Consider the following 27,205-nt stretch of genomic DNA (forward strand, 5'->3'; position numbering starts at 1 on the left):
TAGTAGCGGTACTGATCAGAGGCAGCCGGACGCGCCCCACCCGGCATCAGGCGGAGCCAGAGATGCTGGCCGGAGCCGAGCGGCCCCACCCGGGCCCCCGGCCGCCTCCGATCTCGCCGCCGCCGTCGCTACTGCTGCTGCTGCTGGCGATGCTGAGCGCCCCGGTGTGGGGCCGCGTCCCCCGGTCGGTACCCAGAACCTCGCTGCCCATCTCTGGTAAGACGCAGGGATCCTTGTCCTCAGCCCTTTGCACGGAGCCCAGCCCTTGCCAGCAGGCGCCCACACCCACCTGCCCTGCTAACCCCAGCGGCAGCATCTAGGGCCCCTCTCTGCACGGTGCACACCCCTCTGAGACCAAGACTGAGACCTGTACCCCGTGTCTCTCCATCTCATTCATCCCATCCCACCCAACCCTATCCCACCCTATCCTACCCCCAGCCTGGCCTGGCATCTCAGTTCCTAAGACACAACCACAGTGCTCTCGAAGCTCTTTCAACAGGATGCACCCATGTCCTGCAGACCTGGATACTGAAGCCCAGGGAACACCTGGGGTTTGCCCAAGGTTGTCCATTTCAGCCCTTTATTCCTGTTTCCCGCACCTACATCCACACCCAACATTTCACTTCCAGCCCATGCTATTCCCTATTCTTTCTTTCATTCCACTTGAGGTACCCACCTTGATCTCTAACCTAGAACTTCAGTCTTTTCAGCTTCTCCTCCCACCCCCCCGTTGTCCTTTCAATCACCCTCCCAACGCCATCGAGACCCAGATCTTTCCACCCACTTCCTATACGGCTGACATCTCTGGTTTTATCCTCCCCATCCTGTTACCAACTCGCTTTAACTTGATTTTCTGAATGTTCGCTGCTCCCCCAATCCATCCCCTACTCTGAATGCTAGAAAGCACTTCAATGAGTCCATTCAAAGTTCTTCAAACTTTGAAAAAGGGGCCTGGAGAGATGGCTCAGGTGTTAAGGGTATTTAGCCGCTTTTCCAGGAGATCTGAGTTTTTGTTCCCCGCATCCATGTTGGGTGGCTGACGACCACCAGCAATTCCAACTCCAAGGGAACAGGACTCTGTGGTTACTTGTATGACCAAATATACAAAGGTGCATATACTAATAATAGTAATAATAACAGATGATGATGAAACCTAAAAATTACATATTAAAAACAGAGGCTAGGGCTGGGTCGTGGATGGGAGAAGTCAGGGTATCCGCTGAAGTTCAGATGGTATTCACATTTTAAATACTCTTTGCTGAGTTGGACATGAGTGTGGCATGGGGCTTGTTTTCTTCTCAATGAAGCCAAAACTCACAATTGGGTGACACTTAGGCCAAATGACATCTAAGGATGCCGTGAGTCCAAAAAGCAAAGCTGGGACCAGAGCCTCTGGAGTTTCAGTCTGTGCAAAGCCGTACCTCACAAAGAGAGTTGTGGGTGCCAGTCTTCACTGGTATCCAGGAACCGAGAGAGGCTAGATGGCAAGGCAAAGCAGGTAACACAAAAGGAGTTCTGACCATTCGGGGCTTATACTAAGCATCAGAGTAGAGGCTGGGGATGAGTGTGGATGTGGAAGGATGGCATGGTGGGGCCCACACTGGCACATCTAGGGATGAATGGGCCCGTAGCTGGTCTATTCTCTGGAGAGGCCGCCAGAATCGGGATGTGCAGAGCTCAGGTCTCCAGAACCAGATATTGAGCGAAGGTGAATTTACAGTATTGAACTTTAAATAGCTAAGAGTTCTTGATGCGGATAATGAGTTTTGTTTGGGTCTAAGTAGAATGCATGCTAAGAAAGGAAGGATGTGCCCACTGAGACAGGTGGTATGCCCACTCATTACCCCCTGTACTCTCCCAACACCCCTGGATGGTGGTGTTTACACATGAGAAAGGTGAGGCCCTCACAGGGCTCACGTGAGCACACACAGTGGTAAGTAGAAGAACCACATTTAAATGCAGGCTGATCTAGTTCAGAACACATATCACCCCACTCTGGCTTTGGGTGAATGGGGTAAGGGGAAGCCAAGGGTGTAGGGTGAGAGAGGAAGGACACTCCAGATGTGTTGGCCAAAGAGCGCCCGCTTTGGTGGTACACACGTTTAATCCTGGCTGGCAGGAAGCTGAGGTAGGAGTATTTGGAGTTCAAGGCCAGCTTTGGTTACATAATGAGAGTTTAGCTAAAAAAGAAATAATTGAGGTGTATCAGGAAAGTACTAACACTTTCTATAGGTATTTTAATGTTTTGTATCACATTGCTTTGAATGGAAATGACAGATTCAATAGTTGTGCCATTATTCGTTTAAAGTGTTCTTTTTATAGAAAAAGCATGCCTGACTGGATTGCGCGCTAACTATTCTGGCCTCCTCAGGAAGATGGTTGGCTTGTTGGGGTTCTGTTTTCTTTCTTTCTTCTTCTTTTTAAAATCCTAGCTGGCTGTCAAATAAATAGACCTTGGAAGACAGCAAAACCCAGCCCCTATGGAGACCTTATGTTTCTGAAGGGATGGCTGATGTTACTCTCCCCCTCTTCTCTTCCTGCCAGAGGCTGACTCCTATCTCACGCGGTTTGCCGCCCCTCGCACATACAATTACTCTGCTCTCCTCGTGGACCCCTGCATCTCACACACTTTACGTCGGAGCTCGGGACAGCGTCTTCGCTTTAACCCTGCCCTTCTCGGGGGAACGACCCCGCAGGGTGAGAGATGACAGTGGGGTTGACCCAGAGTCCATAGCATGCATTTAAAGCCATCATTCCGTGGGCTGTAGGTGGGGGAGTTTCATAATAACTAAAGATGTAATGGAGCAGAAGGAGAGAGAGAGGGAGCCTGCAGCAGCGTGAGTTGCTTGCGGGTGGTGGGTGATGGGTGGGAGGGAAGGGTTGTTGGTGAGTGACTGTGGTTGTGTGGTTAAGACCATTACTGTGTGGAATAGAGGATGGGGCGGAGGACACCCTCTCAGGGTTAAAGCCTTGGTCTGCCAGTCAGGGAGGGGATGATGGGAAGGGGTCTTCCTACCTGTTTTGGCTGTGATGGGTAGACATGGTTGGGGGAGGTTTTGAGGGACGCATGATAATGGGGGAAGAGTACAATGACGTGTTTCAGGTGGCAGTGGGCAGAGATGTCACTGGAATGGTGATTTTCCCCGGAGTTTGCAGACAGTTTTCACGATGCATTTGTCAGAGCTCTAGTGCACGCGCCTAACACGGCGCACAAGTAGGTAAATGGGTCCTGACAGAAAATTTCCTTGGGACCAGCATCGAAAGTCACATATGTGATAAATTCTGATATATTGTGTTTCCTTAAACATGTGGTAGGAATTTGTTTAGTAGGTGATTGCTTAGCCTGGACAGAGTCCTGGATTTGATCTCCACCACCACATAAAATCTTATGTGGTGGTGTATGGTGTATGGGTTCTGTGATCCCGGAACTGGGAAGATGGAGACAGGAGGATCAGAAGTTCAAGGTCATCCTTGGCCCTACAAGAGTCTGAGGCCAGCCTGGGCTGCTGAGACTCTGTCTCAAAAATAAAAGCATGGTTTTGATTTCACAGTTGATTTTGTTACTCATTAATGGGTGGGGTACTTCCAGTTTGAAAAGAAGCGCAGTGAGTGCGGAATCTTGGAAGTTTCCAGATTGTTGAGATTTGTAGAACCTTCTCTTCTTTCCCTGACCTCAGTGTGCAGGGAGAAGGGAACCTGGGGAAAGAATTCTTCTTCTTTCTCAGATTGACTGGATGGTGCCTGAGGCGCACAGACAGAACTGTAGGAAGAAAGGCAAGAAAGAGGTAGGTGTAAACCACACCCTGTCCTGAGTGTCTGTGGGGACGTTTGTCCCAGCCCTAACTTTGGTCATCCCACAGTGGCACCCCTATCCTGAAGGGTCCAGGCAAGGACCCAACACCCACACATCACCGGGGTACTTCCCCATACCACAGCTGCCTCTAACTGACTGTACCTGACCCAGCCCTTCCTCATCCCCACGGCTTCTGATTCTCTCTAACCATCTCTGACCCCCCAGGACGAATGTCACAATTTTATCCAGATTCTCGCCATTGCCAATGCCTCTCACCTCCTCACTTGTGGCACCTTCGCCTTTGATCCGAAGTGCGGGGTTATTGTGAGTGACAGGGGCAGAAGGAGAGGGAGAGGGAGCCCGCAGCAGTGTGAGTTACTTGGGGGTGGTGGGTGCGAGGGTGGGAAGGGCTTTGTTGTGAGTGATCCGTGGTGGGCATAGTTAAGACAACCACTGTGCAGGATAAATATCGGTGGGGGCTGGGGATAGAGGATACCCTCATAGTGGATGGGAGAGGCTGCTTGTCTGTAGAGGGTAGAGTATGCTAAGTGTAAAAACATGCTGTGAGTCAGGGAATGGAGTTCGGACCACTCCAAGAGATACTTCAGAAGCCAGACACTCGTGTTTCTTTGCCCACTAAGTGCTTTGGCCCAGCAGCAGAGCCTGACTCCTCGTCAGAACAGCCCAATCTCTCTTCTCCCATAGCATGACTCCTCATCTTCTGGCATCCTCTGCCAACCCCACTCTCTACAGTGTGTGACTCTCATGACCTCTGATGTCATCACCATGTATAATGCGGTACCAGCTGGCTCTGTGCTCTTGACATCGCCTTCGGCATGAGCCACTCTGTCAACCACATTTTCTTCTAGATCTTGTTTACTGGGGAAGGCCTGTGGACTTTCCCACCCTCCAACCCGGGCAGTCTTGGTGTGATATATTGTTGATGATGTCTAGTCTAATCACAGCTGCATGTTTGGAACTCTGACCTTTCTCTGTTAATTGTACAGTGGTCACCACTGGTCTTCTGGTCGCAGATTTGTGACTCAGTCCTGGGGTAAATAAAAAGCCTCCATGTCCTTTGCACACAGGCTGTGAGCGTATTTCTTTCTTGACTCTGATCCTGAACTGCAGATATTGACTGGGTGGTTCTGTAGTCTGCACTAATACAGTGATCCGCTTGGGCCTAGGCAGTATACATCTCCAAAAACTTCTGTTCAGGGGCACCCTCCTGTCTCTGGTTTGGGATGGATTCAGTCAGCACCCAGGGCTTTCCTTCGGGGCTAGCCTGGCCTTGTTGAATTCTTTCTATATGCTCTTCACAAAAAAGGTGATTGTCTCAGTCTGGGATGGCTTATTGGTTCTGGATGGTTATTTGAATGAAAACTTCTGTATTACAGAAATCAATATTGGGGGTTTAGGTCTTTACACTTCCCACCAGGCCCACAGGTAGCAGAGCTGTGTTTCCTAGTCTGCTCAGGCATAGGGATCCCAGAGGCCTGACTACCAGAGTCAGGGATTGTTCATAGTCCCATCATCCCAGCTCATCTCCTTTAGCTTTTCTTTCTTCCTGGGATCTCTGAGTTGGACCCCATCGGGTCCTAGTCAACATACCTAGATGGAAAACGTCTGGCCAAGCCTGGGGTTATCCTGTGACTTGGGCCCCATCCATTCTCGAGAGATGTCAGCAATGGCGAGTGGAGCCAGGGTTCTGTGCCCCACCAGTTCATCTCACCAGATCAGTGCTTTCTCTGAAGCCATCGCTCTCACAGGCTCATGCAATGAGGGGAAGATTAGCTCTGTTAGCCCTCCACGCTCTATCCCAAGCCTGCTCTGTAGACATTTCCAACACCCTCTGCTGCTTTTACCTGTCCTATTCTGCTTGACTACGTCCTTGTTTTTCCCGTAGTGCTGAACCTCCCATGCCCCGACTAATGATATTGAGGCTGTGGATAGCTATTTCCTGAAAGCTTTGATCTGGACACAGATGGTCATGGGGAAATCAAGGTTCTAAGGAAGCCCTGGTTTCTACCAGTTTTAGCAATGAATTGCTAGCTTTCAGTTTCAGCTTCCATCGTGCATTGGAAGAAGATACTTGAATGTGACTTGTTGAGGAAACTCCAGCCATTAATAGAGCAGAAAAATATTAAGCTTCAGTAATGATTACCAGAAAAGTAATGGTCATTCACTCTGTTGTGGGCTTAGGTTCCTTATGTTCACAATTAAGTTTAATTTTATCACCATATCATGATATTCAGGTAGTTTTGTTTCTATTTTATAAGCAAGGAAACTGATATTCAGAAGAAATTAGATACCATGGCTAAGATTATATATCTAGCAGAGACAGAGCCAAAATTTAAACCTGGGCTAGTATAGATATGTGTACAACCCTGTCTGTGTGTACAACCTGCAACCCAGGGGGCTTCATCTGGCTTCCATCTCTTGTAGCATCTGACATGGTTCATGCATCTTGGGTCCTTATATGCCTTCTGTTTTCTTTGGACAAGGCCAAAGGGTCAACTATAACTTCACTGCTCAGGGAGAGACTTCTTATCCATCCCCAGATTTAGCTTTAGGGACTTGCCTTCACTGCGGCTGATAGAGACTGGCTGCTGACGTGATGATGATGTGATGAAGAATCTCCACATACAGACAAAGAAAATTAGCTGAGATGAACTTACATGTTCACAGCCCATCTCAGGGTCATTTTGAACAGAGGACAATTAGAAGCTGTTTCTTAGTGGGTGGCTCACATTCTCAAGGGTTAGAAGGTTAGATGGTAGGATAATAGCACTAGGGAAGACTGGGAGGGAGCTAGTTAGTCCTGACATGTTGGGTTTTAAGAAACTGAAAAACTTTGTGAAAACATCCACTGGTCAGTGGAAATAATGGACTCAATTTGGAGGACATGGGGCTCATTGGAGAGCCTCAGTCTCAGAGGGTCTGGCCATGGTTTAAAAAGAAAGACTGGAAACAGAGGGATGAATGTGATATTTGAATGATATGTTAGAAAGACTATAAATAGATCCTAAGGATACACATGGTGGGGCTGGAAAAAGAAGGAGCTAGAGAAACAAATACCAAATAGGAAAAAGGACTTCAGGAAGATACTGTCTCAAGAGCCAAGGAATGGAATATTTCAAGAAAATGAATTTAATATGCCAATGGATACACAGAGATTGAAGTGGGTAGGGAATCAGGAAAAGGCCTGTCTTTTTTGGTCTTTGCTGAAAAGAAAGAGAACAGCTTTAGGCACAGAGATAGGAAGACAGTTTGCTTTCCAGGAATAATAGGTGATTTGTTTGGAAAAATGATTATTTTGAGAAGCAGGAGAAGATAAGTAGATTGGGTTATTAGAGCTTGTACTCCAGGCAAATATAAGTGATATATTATTTGTATTTTAATAAATAAATTCAACCTGAAAATCAGAAAAGCAAAGCAGCCAAGCCACTAGAGAAGCCTTACCTCTACCAAGGCTGGGCGACTGTAAACTAAGCAGCCAGAGCCTCTCTCCTCTCAGTTTATATCCCCTCTCGGGCTGGGATTAAAGGTGTGTGGTTCCCTACTGGTACCGGGAATAAAGGTGACACTCCAGTGAGCCGACAAGTGGCCTCCTCCAGCACACCACCACCTGCACTGTTTCTGCACTGATCTTTTCTAGCCCAGGGAATCCTTAAACTCACAGAAATCCATCTGCCTCTGTGCGCCACCATTACCTGACCTCTATTGGCTTTATCTTTGCCTCTGGTCTTCAGACAAGATTTACTTATTAAAATACAAAACAATCTACCACTACAAGGCAATGATGGGTTGTGTGTGTGTGCGCGCACGCGGTGTGCGTGCACAGATGGGCGCAATTCTGAAAAATTGATGTGAAGTAAATATGGAGGTAAATTGGGGGTGGATTCTCTTCCGCACAGGGCAAGGAGTGGCTCAGGCGAGAGGGCAGAAATGCAGCCACAGTTGGTGTTCACTGCACTCCAGGAGGGCCGGAGCACTTTGATAGTGCAGAACCACCATCTTTCTTCTCAGACAAGGATGTTCTCATTATCCTTGTAATAATTATATATTATTTATAAGTGCTGGGGTCTTCCATTCCAAAGGCTCTCTGGATCCAAAATCTTTTTCTGGAGAAGCCATCAGGTCACATCTCGTTTTACAAGACTTCTTTAAGAATTGTATCAGCACAATCAAACCTTGTTTGCCATCTGCAGCAAAGAGAGGATCAATGCGAATAGTCGGACAGTAGCAGCATTAAGCTTAGGATCTGTCTTTACTACACACCTCTGACTGCATCAGAACAATCAAGCTGCTGCCACAGTGGGCGTCTACTTGAGTTTGCGAGCTGGAGACAGCATGCCTGGCATGTCCATGTCATAACTTTGATCTGAAGCCAACCTGCAGTAATGTTCCTCTGAGTCCTAGTGAAACCGTTCCTCATTTCCACTTTTAGGTGTTAGCTTGACACTCTCTTAGTGCTCTAGGCTAGATTAAGATCACTTGTGACTGGCCCTGATGGCAGTCTTCCGTCTGTCCCCTCCACCCTCTGGAGGTCCCTGGGAGAAGACAATACTTGCCTAGCAGCCCTCAGAGCATCATCTGAGCTTTGGGTCATTCTTCATTGGCTTCACAGTTTTCTCTCTGCTTGGATGTGGGACCCTGACCCTGTTCCTCCATGAGGAAGAATGATACTTTTGTTTTCTCTAAGTTCCCGGGCTTCTGCTGGTTTCCATGACTTCGGCTTTTCCTTGCCCTTCCTCAGAGCTCCAACCCTCAAAAGGCTGTCTGCTCCCTTCCATCTCTCTAGGCTCTAGCACATCCAGGTAGTTCCAAACTCCAGAATTACTGAGGAGAGACCTATGACTGGCCTCATGGTATTTTCTAGGGCTGTTCTAGGTATGCCTTCATGAGGAAGTGTGGGGGTGTGGAGTCTGAGGGCAAAGGGGAGGAAAGCAGAGAAAATGAGTGGGGTGGGAAACCGGGGAGTAAGGTGACGGGTATAGGGGTGAGAGTGGGGAGAGAGGGATGAATGGAAATGGCCCTTTTCCTCCATTTGATCTCTGTTTAATTCTCACCATGAACCTCCCCATGAACCCTAAACCACCTGCCCCACCCCCTTCTGGTCTGTAGGATGTGTCCAGTTTTCCAGCAGGTTGAAGACTTTGAGAGTGGCCGGGGGAAATGTCCTTTTGAGCCAGCTCAACGGTCATCAGCTGTAATGGCTGGTGAGTGGAGAGAGACAAGAACCGGTGATTCTGGCCCTAACGACTTCCTTCCCCACCCTTGCCGCTTGAGTTTCTGTGTCTTGTCTTCCCTTGGAATGTCTACTACACTCATGTCTCCTTTGAGCCTTTCCTGATGGCCCCTGAGACCTGTGACTGCTCTGTGTCCCCACAGAATACTATTTCCCCTAGGCTCCTCTCCAGAGAATGTGGGCCCCCGCACTTGCAGTGTGATTGATTGCTTTTTCTGTGGACCCCAGTTTCTTCTCTTACAGCCATCCCCACCCCACCCAGTTTGTAAGAGGAATTGACTGCAGTGCATATTGTAATACATCTGGAGAAGAGCATTTTAGAAAGAGCATGATTAAGAATAGCACCATCCAAATGATCTTTATGTGATAATCAAAATGACCTAGATCTTTGTCTGATTTGGTAGCCACTGGCTACCTTGGCTGTTAAGCCCTGAAATGTGACTACTGAAATGGATTGAGGAAATTTAAATTAAGTTGAATTCAATTTGGTGTAAATTGGCCCCATGCGTCCTTGAGGCGATCACTTAATGTACTTCTAGAATATCTCTGCTTTGAAAACCCTGCCGGTGTTTTAGGATATTCTTTCCAGCTTTAAAATGTGTTCACACACCCGCATACCCTTACACACCGTTTTGTGGGGCTCCTCCTTTGTTCTTCAGAGGAACGGCTGTTTTTCAGTTCCTTCATTGCCTCCTTTGAGGAGCCACCTGCAATTGTTCAAGTGTGGACCCCGCCCAAACTTCTTTTGGAGAATGACAAATTTCTTGGCATAGAGAACAGATTGCTTTTGTACTACATAACCCATATTTTAGGGGAGTTAACCCATATTTTAGGGGAGGTTACCCCATGTAGACTCTCCACAGTCAGAGAAAAGCCAGCTTCTCCTCCCTGACAGTGCCAGAACAGCAGGAACAGAATAGAATCTTAGGTGTACGATCTAATAATTTAAACCACTTACCTTCCAGCTTGAATATAATTTTGAATCTTTGCCATGTAACTTTAGTTTGTAGAACTTTCTATATGATTTTAATTTTTTTGTTTTTTTTAAGACAAAGTAACATGTAGTCCAGGCTAGCCTCAAGCTCTCTATGTAGCCAGAGGTGAGCCTGAGCTCCTGATCCTCCTGTCTCCAACCTTTGAAGGCTGGAAGGAGAGATATTGTATCCGCCTTAGGGACACTGGTGACAGAACCCAGGCGTTGTGTGTGCTAGGCAAGCCCTCTACTGACTGAGCTGTCCTCCAGCCTCCAAAAGTACTTTGTGAAGACATTTTTTAAAGTAATTATTCCATTAGCTTGCTTATTTATTATTATTTATTTATTTATTTTTATTTATGGTTCTTTGGGGCAGGGCTTTACTATGTAGCTCTGTCCGGAACTCATTTGTTAAACCAGGCTAGCCTTGAACTCAAGAGATTCACCCGCCTCTAGCGTCCAAGTGCTAGGATTAAAGGTGTGTGCCACTATGCCCAGCTGTGAAGAGCAGTTTTTAATGGCATGATACTCTTCATCTTCTGAGAATACTGTAAGTTGATTAAAATAATTTCAAGTGTTGTTTTCTATGCTTCCTTCATAGTTTGTTAGTGTTATCCATATTGCTATAGTGAACACGCATGTGTGTATGTTGTCCTTGTTTTGCTCATCTCAGGATTCCTAGAAATGGATTACCATATCAAGGGTGATGAGATGCTATGGCTCATTATCAGATGCTAATTGAATTTCAGATGGGGTGTACCAATTCACACCCTAAGCCAGCAGGTGTATGAGGGTGTCTTTTTTCTCACATTAATTTTGCCGTAATATATTGTTGTCATTTAAGAAAATCGATGCTAATCTGAGACTGAAAGTGGCACTTGGCTTTAATTTGTTGTTTCTTTGACTGCCAGTAAAGTTGAACTTTTTTTTTAATTTTATAGTTCTTATTTTTGCTTGCTTATTGGGTAAATCTCAGTTGAGATTAGGGCATTAGTACTCCAACTCACACCTTTTCCTCTGTGGGATGTGTGTGTATGTGTGTCTGTGTGTTCTGTGTGTGTGCACGTGTGTGTGTGTGATTCTTTGTTTTATTTTATGAGTGCTTGCCTACGTGTATGCCAGTGAGACATGTTTCATGCCTGTTGTCTTCAGAGGTCAGAGGAGGGGATCAAACCCCCTGGAACTGGAGTTTATGGCTGATTGTGGGCAACCATGTGCCTGCTATAGAATTGAACCTGGGATGTCTTGAAGAGCAGCAAGTGTTCTTAACCACTGAAACCATCTTTCCAGCCCTGATTTTTATTTTATTTTATTTTTGAGACAGAGTCTTTCTATGCATCCCTGACTGTTCTGAAACTTACCCTGTAGATCAGGCTGGCCTCAAACTCAGAGCTCTGCCTGGCTCTGCCTCCCTAGACTGTGATTAAAGGTTTGTATCTCCACACTGGCTTCTGATTTTTATATTTTTAAAAGCTTAGTTCTTCTTAAAAAATAACCATTTTTTCCTTTTAAAAGTTCCTTAGATTTAATTCTTTGAATATTTGGAACTTATTTTAGTGGTTGGCGTGAGTGGGCTCAAAGTGAGTCTACGTTTCCCAGCTGGGTAACCTGGGGCTTGTTCTCACTAATCACCGTTCTTTCTCACTGATACTTGTTGCCAAGGTTATCATAAAATATATTTGTACTTAAATTTTTGGACTCTTTATAAAAATTTTATTACTTATTCCTTCCTTCTTTCCTTCCTTCCTTCCTTCCTTCCTTCCTTCCTTCCTTCCTTCCTTCCTTCCTTTCTTCCTCCTCCTGCTCCTCTCCTTCCTCCTCCTCCTCCTTCTTGTTCTCTTCCTCTTCTTCCCCACTCCTCCCCTCTTCCTCCTCCTCCTCCTCCTCTCTTCTTTTTTTTTTTTTTTTTGACACAGGGTTTCTATGTGTAGCCCTGCCTGTTCTGGAATTCACTTTGTAGACCACGCTGTCATTGAACTCAGAGATCACCATGCTTCTGTTTCCCGAGTGCTTGGATTAAAGGCCACCCTAACTACACCTGACTTATTAATTTATTTTTGAGACAGGGTCTCACTATGTAGACTAGGCTGGTCATGAACTCAGAGAACTCTACATGCTTTTGGCTTTAGAATGTTGGGATTAAAAGTTGTGCACCACCATGCCAGCTTGTATATATTTTATATAAACAAAAGTTGAAACTTGGGCTACAAACGTGAATTTTTTTTCCTTATGTAGGAATTTATTTTTAGGAAAAGTCTAAAGATAAGCAGATTAAATATCACTCTCCAGTAATGTGATTGGTGATTCTGTGTGTTTGCAAGCAGGCAGAGAGCTGAGAAGCTACAGCATCCAGACATCATGGTTGTCACCATCTACTGTTGAGAACCGATGAGACTTTGTTTGTATTAGTTCATGTTTGAATAAAACAGTTCAGTCACTATTTTTCTCGGCTCTGAACTGGTTGCTGGGGTCATTAAGAAGGATTTCTGAGAGTTGTAGCTGTTGTAAACATTTCTAGAGTCTGTGCAATTGAAGAAACATGAAGAAGAACACGAAGTGTTCTTTCTTCAAAGCAATATTCCTTAAGCATGTGTGAGTCTCTGGAGAGCTTCTTTGTTTCAGCAGGAATAAAAATTCATATTGAGGACATAGCTTAGAGGAGTGCAAGCCTCCATTTTAAGTTTATTTATTGATTGAAAGTTATTATTTTATTATTATTTAATTAAAAATTCTTATCTAAAGTCCAATTTGATTTGTAACTTTTCCTTTCCTTTTCTTCCCGTCCCTCCCTCACCTCACCCTCCCTCCCTCCTCCCTCCTCCCTCCTCCCTCCCTCCCCTCCCTCCCTCCCTCCCTCCCTCCCTTCTTTCTTTCTTTCTTTCTTTCTTTCTTTTCTTTCTTTCTTTCTTTCTTTCTTTCTTCTTTCTTTCTTTCCGGGGGAGACATAGTTCTCATCAGTATCATTGCTGGCATGGACCTAGCTAAGTATATTAGAATGGCCTTGAACTTGTAGGGATCTCAGCCTGCCTTTGTCTCCAAGTGCTGAGATTAAAGATGTACACCACCCTAGGCCATATTGTGTTTTGATTGGCATTTCTCCTGAGATGTCAAAACAGCTTGTCTTGTTACTGGTACTTGTAGTTTTTTTTGGGTAAACCTAATAATTCTAGGGTTTATTATTGTTGTTATTGTTTTTTTAGACAGGTCTCTCTTGCCCAGGCTGGCTGTGACCTCCTAGTCATCTTGCCTCAGTCTCCCGAGTGCTGAGATAGCAGACATAGGCCACCATGTCTAGCTGTAAGTTCAATTTCGAAATATGACATTTATCTGTACTGTAGTCAGATAAAATTAGCAAAATCATCTCACTGTCTTCATTTGTGATACTTATTCTAGGAAAAATGTGACTCTTTTGGCAATCGATTCACATTAGCCTGAACTCATTGGTGAGTCCTTGGCAGTTCCCTTGTTTTATGTGTGCTCTTTGAAGGTTGGCTTCTACCCAAAAGCCTCTTCTTTTCCACACAGTTGTGATCTCAGCCAGCCTCGTGGCTTCTTCCTCCACCACATTCTGAGGGCTCCTGGTTCCCTACCTGCCTCCAGACCTTACCTGGATGGAGAATATCATCTAGCTGCCTTTCAGACGACTGTGCTTGAATGTCCCACAAGAATCTCACAACCATCATGCCCCGACATTAGCTCATCATCTTCATCCTGGTCTCGGAGATCATTACTTACCCAGGCATCCAAACTGGAGCCATTGCCTTTGGTCTTTCCTACCTCATCTTGAGTCAGGTTTCTGTGACAGTGGCCCGAAGCTTTTGCTAATGCTTTTTTTTTTTTTTTGTTAACCTGCCCAACCCAGTACCTTTTCCTCTATGGATTCCAGAACCATCCCTGCTGGTGGTAATGCTTCTGCCAAGAAGTCCTGAAAGTGTTCAGGTGTATGGCTGCCGCCAACATCTTAGGTCAAATCCGACCTCTTCAATCCACTTCTGCTCCTGGGTAACCAAGCATACACTGAAACATGACAGGCATAGGATCCTGCATGACCCATAGAGAACAATAAGGGGTAAACACGGGATCTCTGTCTAATTGTGTCTTACAAATAGATTGCTGAAGAAAGGTAGCCTGGTGACCTAATTCTTAGATAAGGAAATGGAAAACGTTTGATAGAATCGAAGCTGTCCATCTCGAAAGACTGTCTGACCAGCAGAATGTGGTAGCATAGGCCTGTAATCCTGGCACTAGGGGAGAAGGAGGAGGTGGGAGATCAGAGTTTCAAAGCCAGTCTCAGCCACATAAATGAGTTCTAGGCCAGATTGGACCATCATGAGACCGTGTCAAAAGAACAGAAAGAAAAGGAGGAAAAAAAGGAAGGAAGGAAGGAAGGAAGGAAGGAAGGAAGGAAGGGAGCCGATCTTAGATGGAAAACTAGCGCATGTTCATAATCTTTTTTAAAAACAGATAATCCCTGTGTTAATTTCCTATAAAAGTAAGCATTTTGAGAGGATCTGGAGTTCAAGGCCATCCTAAGCTTCAAAATTGAGATAGTGTGTTGTTTATTTTTAAATTATTTAGATTTATTTTATTTTATGTGTGTGGTTGTTCCTGCATGTATGTCTGTGTGCAGTGTGTATGCTTGGTGTTCACAGAGGCTAGAAGGGGGCATCAGGTCCTCTGAAGCCGAAGTTAAGGATGATTGTGAGCCACCATGGGGGTGCTGGGAATCAAACCCAAGCTTTTTATGAGATCAGTAACTGCTTTTACCACGGAGCCATCCCTCCAGCCTCCCAAATGGAAATTTGAAATCCGATGGTGTAATGGATACTTGCTGCTGGGTGCATAACCTAGCCTGTTAATTTTAGGGTGGCTGATCCTTCTGAGACCTGTGTCCACAGGCCACCCGGACAAGCAGGGACCTATTACATATATGGCTATATGTTTATTCAGCTGTGAGTCCTCATCTTTTGTGGCTTTCATTCTCTTTTTAATTCCTTTTTTTTTCTATTTCGAAATGAAAGTATGTTAATTTCTGGGTTATAAAAGAAAAGATGATAACTTCAAAAAATTAACAATGACTACAGAAGTTTAAAGAATTTCTCTTTTTAAAGAAACTACCCAGGCCGGGCGTTGGTGGCGCACGCCTTTAATCCCAGCACTCGGGAGGCAGAGGCAGGCGGATCTCTGTGAGTTCGAGACCAGCCTGGTCTACAAGAGCTAGCTCCAGGACAGGCTCTAAAGCTGCAGAGAAACCCTGTCTCGAAAAACCAAAAAAAAAAAAAAAAAACTACCCAGGTGTAGAGGTACATACCTATAATCTTAGGCTCTTCGAAGATGGAGGCAGGAAAGTCAAGGTTGTCCTTCCCTGCATGGAAAGTGTGAGGCTAGCTTGGAGTACATGAGATGCTGGCTCAACCCTTTCTACCCCTTCCCCAAAGGAAAAAGTCAGACTAGGAAAGTGGTTTAAACTGGATATCCCAGCACTTGGGGGTTATATCAGAAAAATCAAAAGTTCAAGGCCATCCCAGGAAGATTCTTTTTCAAAAAACTCAACGCAAAGCAATTTTTCTAATAACATTAGTCAGAAACAAACATCATAAACACTGTAGTTATACCATCTTCAACAATCTTTCTGAAGACCACATCCATACATATACACACATGCATACACAAATGCATGCACACACACATTATGTATGGGGTGGTGTGTGCACACATCTGTTTGAGTTGTCTATGGCTTGTGAAGTGTGGAGACTACGAGAGCATGCCAGATGTCCTGCTCTGTTCCTCTGCTCTGTCCCCTTGAGCCTGGCAGGGCCGGTCACAGAACCCGGGGCTAAGGGTCGGCAAGCTCCAGTGATCCCACTGTTTCTGTCCCACATGGTGCTGGGACTAACAGGCTCACATACGATTGTGCTAGCTTTTTATGTGGGTGTCAGGGATCTGAACTCAGGTCCTCATGCTTGCACAGATGTGCTCTTATCCGCTGAGTGCTCCCCCCAGCTCCTCTATATGGATATATTTAAATACGTTTTATAAAAATAAGGACCAAATTATCCCCAATGTTTTTTTCTAACCAGCTTTTTCACTACCCTACATAGTACTGTGGTCATTGTGCCGTGGTCATCGTTCTTTTACATTTTAGGTTTACATTGTCATTTGTTTTGATGATGAGGTTGATCCCAGGGCCTTTGCAGCATCTTACTGCTGAGTTCCACCCAAGACCACAGCTCTTTTGTTTCGTGTTTTTTTTTTTGTTGTTTTTGTTTGTTTGTTTGGTTTGGTTTGGTTTTTGATACTGGGTTTCACTATATGCTCTGGCTCTGGATACTTTTATATAGATCAGTCTGGCCTTGAAACCCCCACTCCCGGCTCTGCTCCCAATAGTACTGGATTAAAGAATGCAGCACTATGCCCCTGCTCTCAGCCTGTGAGACAGGGTCTAACTGTGTAGCCCAGGCTGACCTGGGTACCTAATACTCTTACTTCAGCTTCCTAAGTGTTGGGATTTTCTGGCATGCATCACTGGACCGGCATGTGTATTTGAATGTTTACTTGAATTGAATCCATATCAGCAATAATTGGCCAAACAGTTACACATTTATGAATATTTTACTACATTAAGTTGCGGTTCTGTCACAATGAAATGGAGAAGAAGTCTTGGAGAATCTAGAATGTGTAATGACTGTATGTCCTCCTGTGACACGGTCCTTCATGCCTGTGTGCTTGATGTCCCTTCTGTGTTTATCTGAGACGTGGTGAGCCACTGATTCTCCCAGAGCACTTGGATACCTGCTACTTCCACTCCTGTTCCCAGAGTGTCTGTCCCTTCTTCGGTGGCTTAGTGTCAGTGACCCTTTTCTATTCCACCCTGAGTGGCAGTTCTCTGCACTTGCAGGTTCCAGTGTTGCTAACTATGCAGGGTATTGATCCCTTAGAGCACTTTGGGACCATTTGCCTCCAGGGACAGCCAGGCTTTTTCGTGCTTTCGTGCGTATCTGTGGTTCTTCTCCATTAATGTTTTATCACCTTGACCCCTAAAGACATGCTCTCTAAATATGCACACCTGTCCCCTTTTATCTTCCATTCTCAGGACAGCCGTGGCACAGCTTCTGCCAGAGTTTTGGTTTTAGAGTCTTCTGTGTATGGTGTTCTTGGGACCACTTTTTTTTTCTTTCTGAGATAAGGTTTCTCTATGTAGCCCTGTCTGTTCTGGAACTTGCTTTGTAAACTAGGTTAGCCTTGAACTCAGAGATCCACCTGCTTCTGCCTCTCAAGTGCTGGGGTTAAAGGTGGTGTCATCACATGACTAGGGACCCTTTTTCAGTCATTTTTTTCTGTGTCAGTTCTCTCTCCACCTACCACCTTGTAAGTCCAGAGAGTTGGGCCACATCCGGTTCCATTTGTTGCTGGGACCTATGACTAATTTTTGAGTTTTCCTTTCTCTACTTCTCTGGGAGGGATTGGGGTGTCAGTTGACAGCTGCCCCTCCTCTATTAGCAGCAAGTCAAGCATATGTCTCTGAAGTTTCACAGGGAGCTGTAACTGATTGTACTGAATGCCTGCCATGTGCCAGACTCTTGCTTGGGCTCTGTGAGTGTTATCTGGCGTCTGCATTAATTCTGAGTAGAGGCGGCTTTCTCTCTATTCTGCATTTGAAGAATCTGGGATTTAGGAAAGGTGGTTTGCCCAAGATCCTGTTATCTAGTAAGTAGTCAGAGTTCAAACTGAAATCTTCTGAGGCCGAAACCCTTTCTGAAATCTCAAGTAGTGAAATCATTTCCCCTTCTTATCCCTACCCCACAAGGTTTTCAACCTCCATGTCTCCCAGGCCTCCTGCCTTCAGTCTGCAGTGAGTATTGTGTCAAGGCTGGGTATCTGGCCATTGATAACAGCAAATAGCCTTTCTGGAGCATCTGCGGCCTGGGGTGTCTGACTCCCTTCTGTGTGACCTTGCCCTCCTGCATCCCCTGGCTAGCACAAGCCCCTTCAAGCCCTTGCTAAAGTTTCTGCCTTGCTTCTCCTGGCTTTCTGCTCAGACCCCTTAGCCGTCTGCAGAATCCTCTCCTTTAAAAGGTAGTGTTCCCAAGGACACCTTAACCTGTTTACCTTTCTGCTTAGCACCTTTGCATTGTTTGGGGCCTAAACATGATGTGCACTGAGTCCCAGGTGCTGGCTCTGGCTGTGTTTCCTGGACCTTTCTTAATCGCCTTCTAGAATCTCGGATCTGTTTTGAAAGCCCCTTTGCCTTAGCATGCCCAGGAGTGAATGTCCTTCCTCTCCAGCTACTTCTTCATGGCTCTTCCTCTATTGTTTCTTGTCCTGGTTACTTATGGGTGATAAGCCATAGGGAAATTGTCTTAGTTTATTCTTCCATTTCTCTTATCTCAATTCATGCTCAAATCTTTCTAACATACTCTACCTTAGGAATATCTTCTTAGCCTGCCCCCTTTATTCTCTGTGCCTTGTTCAGGACTTCCACTCTTCTTGGACTGGGTGAATGGTCCTTTGTTGCTGTTATTCCTTTTCTGCCTCCTCTCTTTCTGTTTTGTTTTCTCCTTATTCTCCTTTCCCATTTCCTCCTCCTATTTCCTCCTCCTCTTCTCTTTTTTAAACATAAAAATCACTTTTTTTTAATGAATTCACAAGTAAAAATATCACATGGTGAATTTAATGTGGGAGTGGTTTCTTCTCCCTCTCTTTTTCCATTTTCATTTTATGTGAATGCGTGTTTTGCATGTATGGCTGGGTACTACATGCCTGTAGTACCCAAGGAAGCCAGAAGAGGGTGTTGAATCCTCCGAGTCTAGAGTCCAAGGATGACTGTGAGCCTCCATGTGGGTGCTGGAAATCAAATAGAGGTCCTCTGTAAGAGCAGCCTGTGCTCTTAATGGCTGAACCATCTTCGCTCTTGCTGTTTTGTTTTTGAGACAGGGTCTCTCTGTGTAACCCTGGCTGTCCTAGAACTTGATACGTAGACCACGCCGGCTTTGAACACACAGAGATCTGTGCGCGCTGCTTCCAGGGCGCTGTGGTGAAAGGCATACACTACCATGGCTTCCTTCTCGTTTTTGACAGCAGCCTGTTTTGTAACCCAGGCTGGGCTCCAGTTTGTCACCTTCTCACCTCAGCCTCCCTGCTGCTGGGATTACAGATTCACACCACCAGGACTCGATTGTCGTCAGTGTCACTCTTGTCATTGTCATTGGTCAGTGCTCTACCGCGGAGCTGCACCTCCAGCCCTCGTTATCTTCTTCACAACCACAAACTGATTGTTACTCTCCCCCATTAAAAGAAAAATCTCTGTAGTTCTGTTCTTTTCTGTGGGATAGAGACTACTTTTTCTGGTGTGGCAGAGCACACTTGACAAACAGGGTACGTCTCCATGCCTCTGGCCTCGCTTGTGCTCGCTTGCTTGACCCAGAAGCCTCTGGCCCTCTGGGCATCAGCCACCATGCTCCTTAGGCCTGGAAATGGCTCCTCTATTTGCGTCTCTCCAGTCTTTCTCCTTGAAGTGCCCTAACCAGCCAACTTTATTCTTCAGAGGGGCTACGGGACTGTCTGGGGATACAGCTCAGTTGGTAGAGCACTTGCTTGGCTTATGCAGGGTCCTGGTTTCAATGCCTGGTACTTCCCTGCCACCCTTCCAAAGATGCTGCAACCCTAAGTAGATATGGCTAGATCACCCGCTGTGCCCACCTCCATCCACTAGTTCAAGACTTCTGGTCTCTGGACATGTGCTTGTCTTCCTCTCCCCAGTGGAGTCTGTGGGGACAGTGATGTGTTCAGCACTGTGCCTTGTGCACAGTAGCTGATGGGCTCATGCCAACTTGCTTTCTCCAGACTGCCCTTGGTGCTTGAGACCTCCCAGAGGCCCGCGACTTTCTTTTGCCCTCAGCCACTTCTTATTCCTGTGGCTGGGCTTTGCCCATGTTACTCATGGTGACAGAGCTGTCAGTCTCTTTGGAACCAAAGTGTCTGTGGTCTCTTCATTCCCTTACCACTACTACCCTGGAGTGCTCACAGTTGTTTGGGGACCAGAGGAAGAGCCCACTCTTCTGTTGTCCCCACTGCCTAGAGCTTCCTCTCATCAAACTGAGCTGGCATTTTCTAAAGTGAGCCTGGGCCGCTTGCATCAGAGTAACCCCTGCTTGTTTGAAGTGTCCCGAATTTACCGAGTTAGTCACTGGGCCTGAGGACACTTTCCCTGTCTTCAAGTCCCCAAGCAATTCCCATGTGGTCTTTAGTTGGGAATTGTCCCAGACTAGCATACCCAGTGGCATTTGGAAAAAACACAGGTTCCCCGACTGCTCCATTGTGGACAACTTGAGTAAAATCGGGGTTTGTTGCAAAGCAAATGCCACCTCTTGGGAAGTCTCAGGACAGCCACCTTGTCACCAGGTTACCGCAGTGACCCCCAGTGTCCCCAGGTTACCGCAGTGACCCCCAGTGTCCCCTAGAGAGGCCTTTCTGCTCTTGTTGTACCATACAGTCTCTCTGGCAGTTCCTCAGTGTGGGCTTCCTACTCCAGCACTTCCTGTCCCATTTTTTGTAAGTCAGGTGCTTCCCTGTGGTGACATTTGGTGGATGCTCAGTCCTGCGTGTTGCTGCTCTGTTTTGTCCCATGCTCTGCCTGTGACTGCTTCTGCTTCTGGGCGTGTGTCTCTGACAGCTGGTCTTCTCCCTGTCGCCCTGCAGGGGGCGTCCTCTACACTGCCACTGTGAAAAACTTCCTGGGCACAGAGCCAATAATCTCCCGAGCCGTGGGTCGTGCTGAGGATTGGATTCGAACAGAGACCTTATCATCCTGGCTTAATGGTGGGGAGAGGGACAGGGCCGCCTGCGGCACAGGTGGTGGGGGGAGGCTGGGTGGCCCCAGGCTCTGTCTGTGAAGATCTGAGGTCATTGGTTTCTTCAGCCCCAGCCTTTGTCGCTGCTATGGTCCTGAGCCCGGCTGAGTGGGGGGATGAAGATGGAGATGATGAAATCTTTTCTTCTTCACGGAGACCTCCCGAGTGCTGAACTCATATGAGCGCATCAAGGTCCCGCGGGTGGCCCGAGTGTGTGCGGTGAGATCTCTGTCCTGGCTGTCTGTCATCTGCTGGCGTTTGTCCTTCTGTCTTCTCTCTGGGTCTTCCTTGCCTGTCTCCTCTGCTCTGTTCTCTACCTAGGCTTCTTTCATAGGAACTTGAGGAATGTGATGGAGAGGGCCCCGTTTCCACCCTCACACTCACCCTTGTGACACACTGTCTATACAGGAGGTTGGTTTACATTAGAAGTTCAAGGCAGGAGCTAATGTCGGTCCCAGGTTCAAGTCCTGCCCCACCACTTCCTGCCTCTGTGGTCTAGTTTATTCTTTAGCACCTTTGAAACACATATATAGAATTTACATAATAACTGATGTCAGCCTGTAGGTGTTTGCGGAGTACGTGAGGTCACGGCTCTTTGTCAGTACTCATCGGCCATTGTCTCTGTCGTTGCTATCACAGTCCTGTCTGCCTCTGCATCTCATTACCCCCGGCTTCTCAGGCTATATGTCTGCTCTTCCATCTCCGTATGTCTGTCTTCTCATCTGTCCATGTGCACTGTGAAGTCAGGGAGGAAACTAGACACACGTTTTGCCTAATTGATCTTCTGAAGAGTGTTCCTCATGTTCTTGTCACCCAGGGGGACCTAGGGGGCCGGAAGACCCTTCAACAGAGATGGACAACATTTCTAAAGGCCGACCTGCTGTGTCCAGGGCCTGAGCATGGCCAGGCCTCCGGGGTCCTGCAGGATATGACAGAGCTCCGACCTCAGCCTGGAGCGGGGACTCCCGTCTTCTATGGCATCTTTTCCTCTCAGTGGTGAGGGGGATCCTGGTGTGGGGAAGAATGACGGGGCGGGAGGTCTGCGGAGTTGGTGTGGTCACTGCCGGCGGACTCTCTTTCCCTCAGCTGCATGGCTCCCGTGTGTTTCTCGGGGATGACCTCATTTGATAAGGCATGAGTTGCTGTCACCTAGCCCTCTCCAGATACCTGGCTCCAATCTGTGACTCCTCCAGGGAAGGAGCTGCCATCTCTGCTGTGTGTGCCTTCCGACCCCAGGATATTCGGGCAGTGTTGAACGGTCCCTTTAGAGAGCTAAAACATGACTGCAACAGGGGACTGCCTGTCATGGACAACGAGGTGCCCCAGCCCAGACCTGGAGAGGTGAGAGGGTGGGCAGGTCTGCATCTCAGGCCTGATTTTTGCCATCACAAAGGACAAGCGTCGTGCTTAACGTCCCTGACACTTCCTGTTCCCTGAGACACACTGTCACCCAGACCTGTCTCTTTTAGTGTATCACCAACAACATGAAACTCCAGCAGTTTGGGTCCTCACTCTCCCTGCCTGACCGAGTGCTCACCTTCATCAGAGACCACCCGCTCATGGACAGGCCTGTGTTCCCAGCTGATGGCCGCCCCCTGCTGGTCACTACAGATACAGCCTATCTCAGAGTTGTGGCCCACAGGGTGACCAGCCTCTCAGGGAAAGAATATGATGTGCTCTACCTGGGGACAGGTATATCTGAACATCAAACAAGTTCTCTGCATAGTGCATACTGTCACTACAGAGAGGTCCCCTGTGATGCACTGGAATCAGAGCCGCAGGCACCGTGCCAACCATGCCATTTTCTTGCCCTTTGCCTGCCTTCTAGAGGACGGACACATCCACCGGGCTGTGCGCATCGGAGCTCAGCTCAGTGTCCTGGAAGATCTGGCCTTGTTCCCGGAGCCACAGCCGGTTGAGAGCATGAAACTGTACCATGTGAGTTGTGGATCAGAGGAGCCGGGGTGGTGGGGGGGGGAGAAGGGGGAGAAGAACCGAGTCTGTGGCCAGTTCATGGTCCGGCCTGGAAGATGTAGCGCGTTTTTCTTTCCTGGCTCCATTTTTGTAGGGTTGGCTCCTGGTGGGCTCCCCTACCGAGGTAACACAAGTGAACACCAGCAACTGCGGCCGTCTCCAGAGCTGCTCCGAGTGTATCCTGGCCCAGGACCCTGTGTGTGCCTGGAGCTTCCGGCTTGATGCTTGTGTGGCCCATGCAGGGGAGCACCGTGGGTGAGTGAGGCTGCTTTGCTTTGGTCTCTGCCTGCCCTCCGTGGCTCCACCCCTCCCATATGCCTGTCTCATCTGCTAATGCCACCCTGTGTGTGTGCCTACTTCTTGTTTAGTGTCTGCATCACTTGCCCGTCCATCTGCCAGCCCATATTAGCTCATCCGTCCTTCCGTCCGTCCGTTCGTCCGTCTGTCTGGTGCTGCCTAATTAATGCTAGGCCTGCCCTGATAGTGGGACTGAGTCCATGTCAGCTGGTGACGACATCTCTCGGTTTTCAGCCTGCTAGCTGCTCTCACAGAGCCTGCCCTTGCCCTTCCTCTCCTAGCTGGGGTTTCTCCCTCTTGCCTTCTTTGGTCTCCTCACACCCTATCGATTGCTGTCTCCTCCTCCAGCCGCTGAACACCGATATTCCTCAGGGTTTAGTCCTAGATTCTTCTTTTACACTGCGCTGAGGTGATTTTGTTCCTGTGATTGTCACAGACATGTCGGAAGCAGAGCTGCAGGCTCCACCAATCAGCTCCCACGTCAGGACACGGAGCCTTCTTGTCAGTTATGAGTGCTCGGCCTCAGCTTATGCTCGCCCCTCCAGCTCCTATAACTTAACCTGTTTCTCTTCATCTATGTTTTGCCTCAGAGTTTTTATCCTTTCTTTCTTTCTGAATGTCCTACTTTTCCTGCTTCCCATGTCTGTCTTTCTGGTGGCCACCTGGCCTCTGGCTCCAGACATGTTCCTCTCTTTCTCCCTTTTTCTCTCCTCCTTTTTCTTTCTTGAACTAGATTTCTCCTCCTACTTATTTTCACTACTCACCCTTCTCCTGCCAAGCCACTGGCCGTTCAGCTTTTTATTAGACCAATCAGGTGCCGTAGGCAGGCAAGGTTAATCAAAAAACACATCCTTACATCATTAAACAAATGAAACACATCTTTACACAGTTAAAGCATCCACAGCATAAACAAATATGATATATCTCTACACAGTTAAAATAATATCCCATAGCCCCGCAGAACTCCCCTGTGAACCTATGCTTCGTACTCCCCCACAGAGCTTCATAAGCAGCTCAGACACAGCCATTCTTAGGCATGCACTCTGGTTTCCTCTTTCCCTCTTGTGCACATCTCAGTAGGAGGACTGCCATCCCTTCAGGTGCTCGCAGCAAATGCTGTGCACATTGGACTGCGACTGATATCGACTCCGGTTCCAGGGTGAATCATGGCTCTACTGGCTTCCTCCACCTCCACTGCCACCAAGCTTGTGTCACTTCTTTATGTGTCCATATGATGCATTGTGATGGAAATGTGTACATGTGTGTTTGTGTATGAAGTGTGTGTGATGTGTATTTGTATATGGTGTGAGTATGTATGTATGTGTGTATATATATGAGTACCAGCAAGTCTATGTTATTTCCACAACACGTGTGTGTGTGGGTCATAGGACAACCTCCCAGTTCTGTCTCCTCCTCCTCAGTCAGCAGGGGAGCACTTTATTCATTGAGCCGTTCCCCCACCTGGTCACTTCTCAGTGAGCTGCTTCTCTGCCTCCTCATTGACTTCTCTTGCTCATTTTGTCTCTACCACCCTTTTGCCTCTCAGCAGTGACCTTCAAATATGCCATATGAAAATAAATCCCTGACTCCTCACTCACCCTGAGTATTTAAGGTCAGCAGTGACCTTCAAATATGCCATATGGAAATAAATCCCTGACATCTCGCTCACCCTGGGTATTTCAGGCTGGCTTTCTATCTCATAAAGACAATCCTAAAAATATTTCATCCTTGGGGATTTTAAGCATATTCAACAGTAGAGAGACTGCTATGATGAATTTCCGTGTACCTACCCCTCCCACCATTGTTGCCTGGCCAAACCTGTGTTTTTAATAACTTCACTCTCAGTTGTTTTGAAGCAAATCTTAGATATCATATTACTTTATCCATGAAACCTTGAGTATCTCTAGCATCCAAGGGCACTTTCAAAGGGGTTTGGTGGGTGTTGGAGGGATGGCTCAGCAGTTAAGAGCATGGTTCAGTTCTCAGCACCTACATGATGGCCCACAGTTCCGGGGCTTCTGTGCCCTCTTCTGGCCTGTCAGGGCATAGCACACATGTAGGGCATTTTGAGGGGGAAAAAACGTATATGCTGCCTGATGACTCCTGAGATTGTCCTCTGATTTCCCTGTGTACGTACACATGTGCATGTTCATTTGTGTGCACACAAACACATGCATATACACATGCAAAATAAATAGCCATGTTACATAATGATACATAATACTACTCTAGCCATACCCAATCATTAATTTCTTAGTGTTATCAAATATCCTGTAATATTTCAAATTTCTCATTTGCATATACTTAAAACAGCCTGTATAAGTCAAGATTCAAATAAGACCATCAATAGGTCTTATTTATCTAATAGGCTTATAGGTTTTATAAGTGTCTTTCAATTAAAAAAAAAATTGAGTACTACAGTCCACTCTATATAATCAGGCTAGAACTCATTCTGTGTAACCTGAACTGGCCTCAAATTCATAGTGATCTCTCCTGCCTCATCCTCCCACACACTGAGATTATAGTCATCATGATTCATACCTGATTCAAACCTAGGGTCTGCACATGCTAGGCAGGCATTCTCCCCAAGCTAAACTCTCAGCTGTTAATCTTTAATATCGATTCCCTCAACAGAATAATTTTTTTGGCCAGCTGTTTGCAGAATCCTTTTTCAAAGTAACCCTGAGATTTTCTGTTCTGAAGCCCTGTGGTGCACCACCAGCCTGGCCCCACGCCCAGTCTTTTACCTGGGGTTTAAGCTTAAGTCCTCATTGCACAACCAGCACACCCACTGGCTGAGTCACCTCCCTGGACCACTCAGGTTTAAATATAGAAATCTTGAAGTTAGGACAGCCAGTCTCGCTTCTTAGGACACTTCTCTTCCTCTTCGGGCCAACCTACCAAGCATCTTTCCAACAGATTGTTTGCAGGAATGTATATAGAACTGGACAGGGCAAACGCCTCAAGGAACGTAAGGGGAATTAAGGAAAGATTTGGTGGCGGGGAGAATGCTGACTGACTCCAGGCGTGACTTATCAGATGGGGGGCTGTGTAGTGAGTAAGGAGTACCGTGGTACCATGAGGCTCTGAGGAGGATGCAGGCACACGTGAACTTCAGAGTCACCATATGTTCTCTTCTTCGTAGGATGGTCCAAGACATAGAGTCAGCGGATGTCTCGTCTTTGTGTCCAAAAGAGCCTGGAGGTTTGTATGGCTCAAGGAAATGTGGGTGGGATACACAGAAAGGGGCGAGGAAGTTGTTCACTTTTGACTTAATCGAAAAACTTGGACCCATGAAGACATGACATTCAGGGATTCAGGGCCGTCCCCTCTTTGGGAAATCCTTTTTGGCAATGTCCCTACAACTCCATCTCGTATCTGACATCTTTCCATATGCCCCCTCATCTTAGTAACCTCATGTCTGTTGTGCCTGTGCCTTCTCTCCGCAGAACACCCGGTAGTGTTTGAAGTTCCAGTGGCTACCAAGGGACATGTGGTCCTGCCATGTTCCCCCAGCTCTGCCTGGGCATCATGTGTCTGGCACCAGCCCAGTGGAGTAACTGCACTCACCCCGCGAAGGGATGGGCTAGAGGTGGTGGTGACCCCAGGGGCCATGGGTGGGTGCTTATGCCTGTGAGTGTCAGGAGGGTGGAGCGGCCCGTGTGGTGGCTGCTTACAGCTTGGTGTGGGGCAGCCAGCAGGGGCCCTCAAACCGGGCCCACACTGTGGTAGGGGCTGGACTGGTTGGCTTTCTCCTGGGGGTTCTTGTGGCGTCCCTCACTCTCCTTCTGATTGGTCGCCGTCAACAGCGTCGGCGTCAGAGGGAACTTCTGGCTAGAGACAAAGTGGGCTTAGACCTGGGGGCCCCAGCTTCCGGAACCACAAGCTACAGCCAAGACCCTCCCTCCCCTTCTCCTGAAGATGAGCGGCTGCCCCTGGCCCTGGCCAAGAGGGGCAGTGGTTTTGGTGGCTTCCCTCCACCCTTCCTGCTTGATTCTTGCTCGAGCCCTGCCCACATCCGGCTCACCGGGGCTCCTCTAGCCACGTGTGATGAGACATCCATCTAG

General features: G+C 47.2%; 1 protein-coding gene across 1 annotated transcript; it reads left to right on the forward strand.

Moving 5' to 3' along the window:
• Nucleotides 1-62: 62 nt before the first annotated feature.
• On the forward strand, nt 63-27,205 carry Sema4f (ssemaphorin 4F). The gene is given in 17 exon segments (XM_038320441.1): nt 63-216; nt 2,545-2,612; nt 2,614-2,697; nt 3,726-3,785; nt 4,019-4,121; nt 8,932-9,015; nt 20,716-20,835; nt 20,936-21,004; nt 21,007-21,086; nt 21,685-21,863; nt 22,061-22,208; nt 22,337-22,559; nt 22,696-22,805; nt 22,936-23,096; nt 26,284-26,342; nt 26,588-26,754; nt 26,756-27,205. Coding segments are annotated over 17 exon segments (2,319 nt in total).

Source organism: Arvicola amphibius, chromosome 2 (genome assembly GCF_903992535.2).
Source record: "Arvicola amphibius chromosome 2, mArvAmp1.2, whole genome shotgun sequence".
Classification (NCBI taxonomy): domain Eukaryota; kingdom Metazoa; phylum Chordata; class Mammalia; order Rodentia; family Cricetidae; genus Arvicola; species Arvicola amphibius.